This window comes from Musa acuminata, chromosome BXJ1-7, assembly GCF_036884655.1.
Source record: "Musa acuminata AAA Group cultivar baxijiao chromosome BXJ1-7, Cavendish_Baxijiao_AAA, whole genome shotgun sequence".
NCBI classification, from domain to species: domain Eukaryota; kingdom Viridiplantae; phylum Streptophyta; class Magnoliopsida; order Zingiberales; family Musaceae; genus Musa; species Musa acuminata.
The window spans coordinates 3,778,253-3,791,448 of NC_088333.1; the positions used below are offsets into that span (position 1 = coordinate 3,778,253).

The window sequence follows — 13,196 nt, forward strand, 5'->3', positions numbered from 1 at the left end:
TTAGATTAAAGTTATCAGAGATTGTGATTATTATAGTTCTATTGGCATGATCACATGAGAGTCTAGCTATACATTATAGGCAGGCTATATTGAAGTTATATGAAGGCTTTCTTAGATGTGAACACAATATCGATGAAATCATTGATCTAATCGAAATGGACATATGATGATTTTTTTATTTTGATAAATTATTTAATAAAATCAGGAAACATCTAATGTTCACATTTATATGGTTATAATGGGGCTTCAATCATATTAATTTGACACTCTATTTGTATTTAATCATCAAAACATTAAAATATTTTTGTTTCGATTAATTAAAAGTGTTTAAAAAATCATTATTTCTCAAGCTCGGTAATGCATTGTTCTGGTGGCACAAATAGTGGCTCAAAGTATCTTATCATATTAACATCGTCATTTAGGCAAAATTAGTATCCATCTCATGAACGGCGCATATTATTTGGTGGAGAGGTTTATACTAGTGGGACGGCTATGATGTGGGAATTGGAGGATTCCAATGCAAGATCTAATTGGAGAGGATCCGCAACCTGTTGATTCGACCTCAAACCCGGAAGCTTATCCCCGCTTAGCTCATCGAGGCTATTCGACGTGTTAGCTGGGGTCCACAGGTGACCCCACAATTTGATTGGTGTTACGTAGGAAGAGAGGCAAAGTGTTGGATCACTATTTAAACCAACGGTTTAGATCGAATCGAATTTGGAGCCGCCGGAGTGGGCCGCAGGATCTTTGGGCGTGGCGACATGGCAGACGTGATCCCAACCCGCACAGGGGGCACGTGGGGTCCATGTGAGATGGGAGAGAGGCGCCTGGACTCGTGCGTGAAGAAGGTAAAATTAGCTAGTGTTGGTTTCGTCGGATCCGCGAATTCACAAGGGGACTTTTAGGGTTGCGCTGCGATGCGGTGAGAGTAGGGCATCACCGCACCTCCGCGAGTGAGAGATCCGAGCGCGATAGGGAGACGACAAGGCGCCGAGCTACGGCTGCAGCTGGCAGTGAGCGTGCCTTCCTTCGTCGGATGTCTCTGATCCTATTCGTTCAATCGAGTCTGTTTCCTCGCTTAGTTCGATTCGTTGCTCGTTAGGGTTCCTTCCCGTTTCTAATCGGCTCATTTCGGTCCCTAAGTTTCCCGTTCTTGTTGTGTAGGATTTTTGTGATCGTTGGAATTCCTTTTTCATATCGTTGGGTTTCTGAATCGCTTTTTGCGATCTTTTTGGGGTTCCTGGATCAGTTTCATGCCCATTTTTAGGTAGATTGTGGGAAAGATGGGTTGTTTGGTCCCTTGAAGTTCCAATTTTTATGTTGTGTTTGATTTGAGCTAATTGGAGTGGATTTATAGTCGTCATATCTTCCCTCTTATTATCTTGTAATATTTGTTTGAAATTTCTTCGTTTCTCTTTGTTGATTCTATGAAAAAAGTGATTTTTTTTCTTTAGTATTTTCTGTTGCGGTAATCTCCGAGTTCTATCATTTGATTGGTCACGTTTTTGAGCTGATTGATCTCTTTTGCAGGTTCTGATACTGGTTCTGAATGATGGATGGTAATTCCCACGGTGTCAATGGCTTGATAGAGCAGCATGTGGATCTCGAGGATGATAGCATAAACTTCTGGACAACATTGGGTGTCAGTCCTCATGTCCATGTTGTGGAACCTGAGCATCATCTTGTGCCTCAGCATCAACACCACCACATAGAGCAGCAGCAACAGCAACAACAACAGCAGCCTCTTGAACTGGTGGAGCAGTCAGTCCGAAGAGAGCTTTTTGCAGTGGAAGGGGATCCAAGGATAGAACCATTTGTTGGTATGGAGTTTGAATCTGGGGAGGCTGCAAAGACGTTCTATATAGCTTATGCTGGACGTGTGGGCTTCTCTGTTCGTATTGCCAGGTCACGACGGTCGAAATGCAATGAGTCCATCATCATGCTGCGATTTGTGTGCTCGAGAGAAGGTTTTAGCAGAGAGAAGCGCATCATTGCTGGCAAGAAGACAAGGAAGCGGGCTGCTTCCATCAGAGAAGGGTGTAAGGCTATGCTCGAGGTGATTCGAAGAGGCGATGAGAGGTGGGTCGTGACGAAGCTTGTGAAGGAGCATAATCACGAGGTCGGTATGCCAAGCAGGGTGCATTACATTGCCACGGAGGGAGATGCTGTGATGGATCCATATATTGGGATGGAGTTTGAATCTCTTGAAGTTGCCAAGACATTTTATTATGCGTATGCAAGCCGTGTGGGCTTTGAAGCTCGTGTTCGACAGTCACGCCGTTCTTTGCATGATGAATCACTTAAAATGTTGAAACTTGTTTGCTCAAAGCATCGCTACCATTCAGGAAGGGATAATGGTAGTGATGAAAACAAGAGGGTGCAGAATCAAGATCCATCCAAAGAAGGTTGTGATGCATTATTTGAGATAATTCGGAAAGATTCTGACATTTGGATCGTTTCCAAACTCGTGCTGGAGCATAATCATGAACTGAAACCTTCTCCGCCAAGCAAGGTTCGATGCATCCGCTCTCAAGGAGAGATACTAGTTATTGCGAAAAACTTTGCTGATACCCGCAATCTTCTATTAAATGGCCAAGGCTCACAGTATCCTAGAGAGATTCGATATAATGATTTTGGGCCAGATGATGCTCAAAGTCTGCTTGAATACTTTAAGAAAACACAAATAGAGAACCCTGCCTTTTATTATGCAGTGCATATTGAAAACAATAATTGCATGACCAACATCTTCTGGGCTGATTCTAAAGCTCGTATGGCTTACTACTACTTTGGTGATGCTGTTAGGTTTGAGACAAAATACAGAAATGACAAGGAGCTAATGCCTATTGTTATGTTCACAGGTGTTAACCATCATTTACAACCAGTAGTTTTTGGATGTGCTCTGCTTGTAGATGAGACAGAGGCATCATTTGCCTGGCTTTTCGAGAATTGGCTTGCAGCGATGCCTGCACTGCCTCCTGTATCATTGATTACTGAACTAAACAGGACGATTACATCAGCAGTTGCTAAGGCATTGCCACAAACTCGTCATTGTTTTTGCAAGGCACATATCTTAAGTACCATCCAAGATGAATTGCCTGATTTGTTTTCAGAACATGTTCCTTTTGAAGGAGAATTGAAAACATGCATTGATGAGTCTGAAACAACTGAATTATTTGAATCATGCTGGGTTGCATTGATAAATAAGTATGGTCTGAAGGAGAATGCTTATATGCAGTCATTATACAATATACGTCAGCAGTGGGTCCCTGTCTTTGTAAAGCAAACCTTCCTTGCAGAAGTCCCTGGATCACAAAGATGTGGAAACTTTGACAAAGTTATCGAAAAATATTTCACAACAAAGACCCTTCTACGGGTGGCTGTTAGGCAACTATCTCAGATGCTTGCAAGTCAGTATGAAAAAGAAGCGCAAGCAGAGTTTGTTACATTGTTTGAGAAGCCATTTTTGAGGACTGCTTCACCAATGGAAAAGCAGGCAGCTGGTATCTACACGAGATCAATTTTTGACAGGTTTCAAGAGGAATTTGTTGAATCTTTGGGTTATCATGTGGATAAAATAGAGGATGGGCCTATTAGCAAATATAGAGTGATGAGAAATGAGGAAGATGATGAAGCATACAGTGTTTATTTCAATGTCACTGAGAACAAAGCACACTGTGGTTGTTGTATGTTTGAGTTTTCTGGCATTCTGTGTAGACATGCGCTAAGAGTCTTTATAGTTAATGGTGTTCGCACACTCCCAAATGATTACATCTTAAAACGGTGGACAAAACATGCTAAGAGTGGCTCTGTCTTAGATGACTATGGTATTGAACTCAGAGGTTACTCTGATGACCCTTCAATAGCACGATATAATGATCTCTGTCGTGATGCCATACGATGTGCCAGAGAGGGGGCAACGTCCACTGAATTTTATACTGTTGCGAAGGACTCTCTCCAGAAGGCTGTAAATGAGATAGTGTCGACAAAGCAAAAGAGAGGGCAGCAAACTCTGCAGAGTTTTATTGCTTCACAGAAGAAGCAAACTAAAAAGGTTGCGAAGATCACTCCTAGTAAAGATGCTTCCAGCAAGAACTTGAGGAAGCTAACATCGATAAAACTGCTGTCTGAGAATGACATCAGATGATACAGTGTAAGATGAATCACTAAATAAATACTTTTCGTTGTTGCATGGGCATAGTTTAGATATACAGTTACCTAATTTCATTCATAATGCTGCAGAAGGTGAGCTCTTTGTCTATTAGTGAGGTATAGAGAGTACATACATAACTGTCCACAGAAATGTTGATTTAAGATAATGACTTGAATTCCACCAGCAGATCTTTGATACAAATTAGTGTTCTGTTTTCTTCAATGTTTCCATGTTTTTTTCCTAGTTAATTGGCTCAAAATACTCCTCTAAAGTTAACAGGTAACTTGCTCTTAATTTTGTGTTTTGCTTGATAGGTACTCATATTATGTTAATTTAACTAGTGAATTGGTTTTTAAGGTGACAACATGAGTTTATTTCTGTTTGTGTAAGTTGATCTTGAATATGACATTGAGTGTGTTGTTAAATTGATCATAGAATAAAATTTATCTTTTGGTCAGTCTCATTTAATAACTATTGGTTATAATTACTATAATTAATTTTTGCATTAATGAATTATAGGTGACACAGAGCGTTCTAAATTCTAATGATTGTCACGGTACAGGCCTCAAAAGTTGAATGAAGTGTTTGTTGCTTTCATGGGACGATTCAACTTTTCTTGCTTTCTTGGAATGCTGAGCCTCACTGGCAGTGGTCCAGTTTATTAAATTGCAATATATCTGTCAAGGTTGGAGTTCAGCTATCCTTTTTTCTACAGTAAAACTGATATGTCATGTAAATTCCTTATATAGCTCCTTTCACATGAATTATCATCTTGGTTTCTCACATATATGATGTTTCTGTATTAACGAAATCTTTGGAACACATGGCATGTGGCAGCGGCTAATGTGTTCATATGTAGATTCCCCTTTCTGATATGGTCTTCATAGTTGTGATGAGATAAATGGCTGGATAGTGCAACTACTTGTTTTATGAATTATACTCTACCTAAACTTTAACATGCACATTTGCAGGTGTCACCTTGTAGAAAACTATTACTCGTGAAGCGTGTCTATCGACATTGTGAAACTAGACTCCTCTCTGTTCTTACTAGAAGCTGCTATATATATATGTAGGTTTTGGCCGAAAGTGATCACTGTAGTTAGCCCTTAGAGTTACACGGTTGCTATTCTGATTCATTAATCTTGTACCAGAGTGTGTGATGTGTTTTGGTTGAATTAATTCTTTGCTCCTTGTGGCACATGGTGATAGTTTCTTCTCTGCATATTCATACTCAGCCAAGGTTCTGTTCTGAAAACCATTACTCATGCAACCAATGATAGATGGAGATGTTTTAATCAAGGATCATCGCCATTTTAAGCTCCTTATCTGTGAACTGTGTGTTGCTTCCACATGTATAAAGCTTCGGTTTCCTGTGTATTAGGTAGTTTTGGTTTGAAACTTTTGACACGTTGTGTTAATACTTAATACATTGGATCCAGATTTAGAGTTAGACCATCCTTATTGAACCATGATATTTCACCATAGTGATGTTCGATAGACACCCTTTTCTAGCAAATCTTTTTGACTTTTATAGTTGTCATTCGAATTAATGAAGTTTGCTTCTTTATGCAGTTTTTGAAGGGTTCTCTATCATTCTCACCTACTTCATATGAATTTTTAAGGTCTCATTGTTTCTTTTTTGTGTTACTTGCAGAAAATATGTTTAATTTATAATATTTTTTTAGTATTTGGATTCTTTTAATTGGTCACAACTTAATTCTTTGTCAGTATGGATACTCGGCACTTCTGAATGTGAGAATTCTTTTATTATACTCTTTAGACCTCAAATCAATAGTTTTAGTTAATTATGGTAGTTACAGAGCCAAGTCTTAGCCTCTCATCGTGGTGATGTCATGCTTGAAATTTTTTTACACGATGTGCATTATTCAAGTCTTTTATGTCCTTTCTTCCTTATAATTCTCGATTGGCTTCTGCTTTCCTTTTTCTCAAAACTTGAGGAATGCTTCAGATTGATGATGGGTACGAGACAACTTAACAAGCTGGTTAAGATTACATTAAGAATTGCACCTTAAGAATTCAACAATGTTCAGTTAAGGCAATGGCAAATGCAGATTCAGTAATCAGTAGATATTTTTTTGTGTGTAAAATTACAATACTAGGAACATTTGTTTAGGAAGACTTTTTCCAAGTAGGATCTGTCCGCTAGTCATATTAAACCATGTGATTCTTTATGGGCTTCTATATGACATTGTGATGTTTGGTTAAAATTCTACTTTAAATACTAATCATGTGGTTTGAAAATAAATTGGTTAGACAAAAAAAATACCACAGAAACATTTCATGATGGATAAAAAGATTAATTAGTGAAGGGAATGTCACATAAATGGAGGGAAAACACTGGTTAAAAGTAGATTTAAGAGGTTGTCATAGTTGTATGTGGAGTTAAACTTATGAGTCATAGCATACAACCTCAAAGAGTAAATTAGCAAAGATTAAGATTAAAAATGAGCATATTTAAACTTCTGTGTGTTTTATGCCAAGAAAGATCAAACTCAATGGATGGTATTTTACTTATTTCTATTGATCCAGGAGTAGCACATGCTGAGGTTTCCAGTAACTAAATTGCTGAGTATTAGAACATATTTTGCTGTACTAACCATGTAGCTGATCTTTGAGATTTACGATTTTGTTGTTGTTGTTGTTATGCTAACATCAATTATGAATTCTTATCAATTTGTACCAGTTAGGAATGATTTTACCAGGCATGTTTACAATGTAATTCACTATATGGTATCAGCTAATGTCCTTCAGATGAAGGAAATGGTTTGTGATAGGATGATCAAGAAATATGAAGAAGTTATCCTCTCTTTTTTTTAATATAATCTTTTATTGAACAAGAAGAGATTTGTAGATCATGGAGATGTGTGTTGGTGTGTCATGTGATTTGCCCTACACATAAGCATAATACTGCACAGGACAATGCCATTGCCCTACACAGGACCAATCATCTTTAATCTTAGATGATGACAATGCAATTGCATCAGCATAAGCTTAATACTGCAAGTGACCTTCTTTCTCTCTTTTTTTGTGATCTTATTGCATTCATTTTACAGGCACAAAATAACACATAAAATATCGATATGCTGATGATATATTAGACTCACTTATCAAGATTAATAGTTTAAGATCTCATTTCATATATTTTTGAAGGTGTTGGCTATCTTATTTGGTAAAGGTTTTATTAAAACATTAAAAGATTTTGGAATCATATTTCGTCTTAATTATTTATCCTCCACGTGGCTTGTGGTGTGTTGTTTGAGGTGCTTATGGCATAGGAAAAGCCATCTCCCACAAATTAGCAATATGATTTAAGGGCTTAATTAGACATCTGCGTAATGGTCCTGTCGTGATTTAGCTCCACAAGTGCACAGTAAAACTTGGCGTCAACTCGTGCATGTTTTGAACCAAATTATAATCCGCGACCCAGCTCAAGTTGGAAACCGGCCGGTTCATATGGGCCGGTCTAAATCAATTTAACCGTGCTATCGAACCGAGCCGCTTGATGTGGTCCGGTCTTATCCTGATGCCCCGCTCCATATCCAACCCCTTCCTCCCGTGTCCGACCCAGAGGCCATTCATCACCGGGGAGGTCCCCCCGCTTGGCTCCTCCCTCTCCCTGTTATCGGTTTGGTTCGTCCTCCGCCTGCGGTGGGCGTCGCGGCGGCAATGGCGTGCCTGGTGCCGCAGTTCAAGCCCCCGCCCACCTCCGACTCCCACTCCAGGCTCTCTCTCCCCTCGCTTCACCGTAAGCAAGCTCTAATCTTTTGATTTGGTTCGTCTTTGGTCTTTTGATGAATTACCCACGATTTCAAATTTGTGGAAAAAATCGAAACTCTGTAGAATCGTTTATTTACAGCGAATTGATGTTCAAATTCCCGTGGAAGGAACGTGCTCTACTCTGTTTTTTGCCCTTTGTCGCTTATTGGTTGCTGATCCTTGCGATCGGTTTTACGGTTGTCAGCTACTGTTGTTACCGAATCGTCTCATATAAGATGTGGTAGTAGTTCAAACTGTTGAATTTGACTCGTGTGCTATGCTGAGTCTCTTGCTGAAACATTACAAGGTTTAGAATATGCATAGAAACCCACAGTTCCTTCATGGTTGCTTGTAAGTAATTTATGTATTAGATGCATATTGAACAGTTATTGTAGAAATTTTTTGTTAGCATTGGTGATTTAGTGGGTTGCAAAGGCTGCCCAGCAGTATTGAACATAATGCAGAAATTGGAGTACTATCAACAGGAGCATTTGATCTTTAAGCCTTTAGGAAATATGGACCTAGAATCCTAAGTTTGGAACATTGTTTAACACTAACATGCTTCAGTCTTCTTCAATAAAATTTACACATTGATCTGCGAAAGTTAATCATGTAGTCCTTAGTGGACTCAAAATCTGTCGAACTGTTACTTCTGCAGTCATTGGATAGTTGTACTTCCTTGTGGTAGGGCATAATACCACAATATGATGTGTTTGATCACATAAAGGAAAGGTCTGATACATCCATCTGCCCTTTTGTAGCAGCTTACCATTTATCTATTTTGCCCTGGGACCTAACCAGCTTTAATCGCAAGTGACATACACTGATAAAGGCATTGATTTTCTAATGCAATACGCCATTGTTTATCGAACAATGCTATTCCATGGGACTTTGTGAATATTATTTCACCATTTTGAGTTGTTTGCCTGTTTGTTTATAACTTCTAAATATTGTTGTTGTTGTTGTTTCTAATCTTTGGCTGCAGCAAAGGCCAGAGAATCAGTTTGGTCCCAGGTTCGGTGTGTTTTATCCCCTAAAACAGCTCTGATTGATTTTGAGCAAATACCTACGTTGGAAGCACGTTCAACTTCCTTATCTACCTGTGCCATTAAACCGTTGACCTATACTGGAGCTGTTGGCCTACCGACCAAGGTCAGTAATTACTTTGCGAGGTATTGTAACAATTATTACACAATGAATCCTCATGTCCAAGGTTAGGAAAGGTCCGTTTCTGAAGTTTACAATAATGAATTTGTCTGGGGAACTTGTGAGACTGTAAGTTTTTGACCAGGGGAATTGGGAATTTATAAAGTGAAGATTTAGTTTGACAACATCTATTGTCTTGTGAAGAGGGAGAGTTTTTAATTACATTACATCATATTTATCTATTTAATAATTGCCAGATCTTATGTGAGAATAAGAATTTTAGGAAAACTAGCTGATGGGAAATTTTCCAGAATTTATATTTTTGAGTAATGAGAAGGACAGTGAAATTTCTCTAACTAGCTGATGGGGCCTCCATGACTGAATTTGCTACTGTGTAGAATTAAGAGGTCCAACCTCAAATTCTGGTAGTGGACTTAATATATTCCTTTGTGGAATCGCTCATGCTTCCTTGTTGCCAAATTCTATTTTTACAGAAATTTTATGCAGAATTTAACTTGGTGACTTGACAATTAAATGTAAAAGATACAACTGATGTTTTAAGCACTTCTTTTTTCTGGAGCATTTGTCACCCTATTACCTTCTTGAGTTCTTTAAGATTCTGCTATAATGAATGTTGCTATATCACATTTAGAGACATCCCTTCCATGTTGTGTCTAGACTAGCTTCGAAGCAACCTGGGCTTCGGAAGCACTTCTCACGAATGAGGAGGCAGTAATAGCAGCAGCAGCAGCTGAAGCAGTTGCTCTTGCTAGAGCAGCACTTGAACTTGCCAAAGATGCAGCTCAGATGATCAGGAAGAGTCCATCAGCAGAAGTTGAGAATGTTAACCTTTCCAAAACAGAATGGACTGGCATGACCAACCATTCTGTTGCCACTGAAACTGCATCCCATGAAGACAATGTTACCCTAGATGAATCTGTGCGTAAAGATATTTCCAGTTCAATGTACAATGAAACTGAAGTAGAAGAAACGGAATATTGTGAAAACATTGCTGTGAGATCTGGGCGTCAAACTGAAAGGAGAGCTAGAAGGGCAAGGGCAGCAGAAAAGGCTGCTGCTGGTGTTTTAAATTTGAAGTCCGGGTCATCTGGAAAGAAAAAACGTTCTACTCTTCAGGAGATTGATTATTCAGATCCCTTGCATTACTTAAGGGGAACAACAAGTACATCAAGGCTTCTCACAGCAGCTGAAGAGGTCGAATTATCAGAGGGAATTCAGGTACAATTTGATGCACCAGAAGCTTCAAACCATTTAACATAGATGCTTTTGAATGGCTTCAACAGCTTTCCTCCTTGGTTTGTCTGCTTGTAATGGTTATTAAGACTTATAGCAAGATTTTATTTAATGGAGTACTTGTGGTTAAGTAAAATGTGTGGATATACTTTTACACAAGCCGAGCTGAAAAGATAAATTTATATTGATTACAGTAGAACTTTCAGTTTTTTGGCTAGTTCTCATCACTTGCAAAATCAGAGTGGTTTTTCCACTTGCATTTATCTCAATTTTTTTTTTCTTCTACTGAATGCCATCAGGATCTACTAAAGATGGAAAGGTTACAACAGGAACTCACAGAGCGAAATGGTTGTCAACCAACCTTTGTCCAATGGGCTGCAGCTGCTGGAATTGACCAGAAGGCTCTTAGAAAACGCTTAAACTATGGCACCTTTTGCAAGGACAAAATGATTACAAGTAACATACGACTTGTTATATCAATAGCAAAAAACTATCAGCATGCAGGAATGAACCTTCAAGATCTTGTTCAGGTGCTTGCTTATGTAGCTCCTTGGGGGTTGATTGTAGTTTCTATGGTGTCCAATTTCGGAATGTTGATCTTAAATTCTTTGGCAGGAAGGATGCAGAGGCCTCATAAAGGGTGCTGAAAAATTTGATGCTTCTAAGGGGTTTAAGTTTTCAACATATGCACATTGGTGGATCAAACAGGCTGTTCGGAAATCTCTTTCAGAACAATCCAGGACTATTCGGTTGCCTGTAAGTTCTCTTTTAATATATTTATGTTGGTTTTTCAGCAGGCATTATAAGATGGAGATTAAATGCAGGAGAAAAGATGAACATAGTTGTAATATGAATGCTTTAGAAATGTACCGGCTCTTCAATATTAATTAGATATTTTTGCTTGAATTGTTTGCTAAAATGCAGATTGTAAAAACATGCATGATATCACCATGTTTGTTTGTTGCCCTGTAGATTTTTGTTTCAACTTTCGGTCCTCAAAGTGCAGTCAGAGATTATTATTCTCCTCCCTTTTTTTTCATTACTGTTTCTAGGTACCCACCATTTCATCGCATAAAGTTGAACATTCTTCATAAGGAGATAGACACTTCCAACCTTTAAAACGAAATGAATGATGGGAGCAAGCCGTAAAATCTGGAGCTCAACCTCTAAGCTAAACATTAAATATTTAACTTCTAAATCCCATTCACTCGGGAAACATCAGGATTCTATTTGCTTTTGATTCTCCAAAAGTTGAAAAATAATTGTGTTATGGGTCTTGCAGTTTCACATGGTTGAAGCCACATACCGAGTAAGAGAGGCCAAAAAGCAACTATACAGTGAGAACGGAAGGCATCCTGATCATGAAGAAGTCGCAGAAGCCTCTGGGTTGTCAATGAAGAGGTTTGCTGCAGTGATGCTGACCCCTAAAGCTCCGAGATCTCTGGATCAGAAGATTGGGATCAATCAGACCTTAAAACCTTCAGTTTGTTACATCCTATTTTAGAATCCCTGCATACATTATATCATCAACATATCCCACTTTTGGTGTCATGTCTTTGAGTTTGAACGATGTTTTCATGCTTCACAGGAAGTTATTGCTGATCCTGATGCTGAGACATCGGAAGACGTACTCATCAAGCAATTCATGAGAGAGGATCTGAACAAGGTGCTGGATACTTTAAATCCAAGAGAGAAGCGGGTCGTGAGATGGAGATTTGGATTAGAAGATGGAAGGATGAAGACACTGCAAGAGATAGGGGAGCTGATGGGAGTAAGCCGGGAGAGGATTCGGCAGATTGAGTTCTGCGCTTTTAGAAAACTGAAAAGCAAGAAGAGAACAAAGAATTTGCAGCAGTATATAATTTCGTAAGTCTATTTTCGCGCCATCGTCGTCGCTGCACATTCTTTTTCTCGCATCCAACCATCAGAATTTGTACTTCTCCACTTCACATTTTGCATAGGATGAGGAAACATGTAAAATTTATAGTAGAGAACGTGCAATTGTTTAATCAAAGCTTCCAAAATTAGCAGTGATCTATCTGTGTTTGCTGAATGTGCTGGATATGAATTCCAGGATACACTGATGTAAAAATCAACATTTGATTGGTAATTCTCCATAAATATTTCTAAAATCCATTTCTCAGTAGATTTGGCTAGTAAGCTACCATCAGAGCACAGAATGATAAGATCAAATGGTTATTTTTTTGCTGGCTTCCCAGCAAAATCCATGTAAATTTTCAAGTGGAAAAATGAAAATATTTCGTTCTCTGATTAATCTTCATGTTGATTTTTATGTCCAGGAGAAGAATTACTGATGGATGCCGTTGGTGTATAATTAGTGATCCCTTTGTGAAGAAGGCGTATCGAGAATTCGAGTCAACGCTGACGGCTTGCTCTTTTTCCACGTCGAAGCTGTCGATGGCTGTGCCTCCAACCCGAACTCGGTCCGACACACGAGTGGCATGTCAGCGCCGGACGGGAAGGCGTGCTGGGTTCGATTCGAAGTCAAAGGCTCGGGTTCACGATCGTTTCCGCCTCTAATACTGCTGCTCAAATCTTGCATCGATGTCAGGAATTGATTCTTCTCCTTTAAGACCATCAGCTTCCAACAATTACAGGAGATCGTTGCAACAGAAAGGCAAAGTTTGCTTCTGTACATTATGAAATATGCTTCCAAAGACGACACCTTGCAAGAAGACAACAGCACTAATGACTACACTTTGATTGCTGCGCCACCAACCTCTGGCATCAAAGATTGTTGAGTTCGGTAGCTCTCCCCAGCAGAATCTGGTGGTGGCAGCATCTGATGTTGCTCAAGATCCAAAAAGATGGTCACGGAATCTTGATCCAAGCAAAGGAAATCGGCGAA

General features: G+C 39.1%; 2 protein-coding genes across 13 annotated transcripts; both read left to right on the top strand.

The window, feature by feature from the left end:
• Positions 1-880: 880 nt before the first annotated feature.
• Positions 881-5,666, top strand: LOC103990604 (protein FAR1-RELATED SEQUENCE 5). Of its 11 annotated transcripts, none has more exons than XR_672135.3 (4): positions 903-1,064; positions 1,531-4,150; positions 4,670-4,835; positions 5,122-5,666. XR_672135.3 is itself a non-coding variant. In XM_065190915.1 (3 exons), exon 2 carries the CDS (start codon positions 1,550-1,552, stop codon positions 4,142-4,144), a length of 2,595 nt encoding a protein of 864 aa, XP_065046987.1. In that variant the 5' UTR covers positions 881-1,013; positions 1,531-1,549; the 3' UTR covers positions 4,145-4,150; positions 4,713-5,025. The 11 variants fall into 11 exon arrangements, 9 of the variants coding, with proteins under 9 accessions (XP_065046987.1, XP_065046988.1, XP_009408077.2 ...); XR_010514891.1 differs by having other exon boundaries at positions 4,713-4,835; XM_065190915.1 differs by lacking the exon at positions 5,122-5,666 and having other exon boundaries at positions 881-1,013; positions 4,713-5,025.
• Positions 5,667-7,707: 2,041 nt separating this feature from the next.
• LOC103990603 (RNA polymerase sigma factor sigB) lies at positions 7,708-13,062 on the top strand. Of its 2 annotated transcripts, none has more exons than XM_009409798.3 (7): positions 7,708-7,916; positions 8,913-9,079; positions 9,752-10,312; positions 10,627-10,857; positions 10,943-11,083; positions 11,610-11,810; positions 11,916-12,361. In XM_009409798.3, exons 1-7 carry the CDS (start codon positions 7,838-7,840, stop codon positions 12,195-12,197), a joined length of 1,662 nt encoding a protein of 553 aa, XP_009408073.2. In that variant the 5' UTR covers positions 7,708-7,837; the 3' UTR covers positions 12,198-12,361. The 2 variants fall into 2 exon arrangements, with proteins under 2 accessions (XP_009408073.2, XP_065046992.1); XM_065190920.1 differs by lacking the exon at positions 7,708-7,916 and adding an exon at positions 12,628-13,062 and having other exon boundaries at positions 8,941-9,079; positions 9,757-10,312; positions 11,916-12,193.
• Positions 13,063-13,196: the final 134 nt, after the last annotated feature.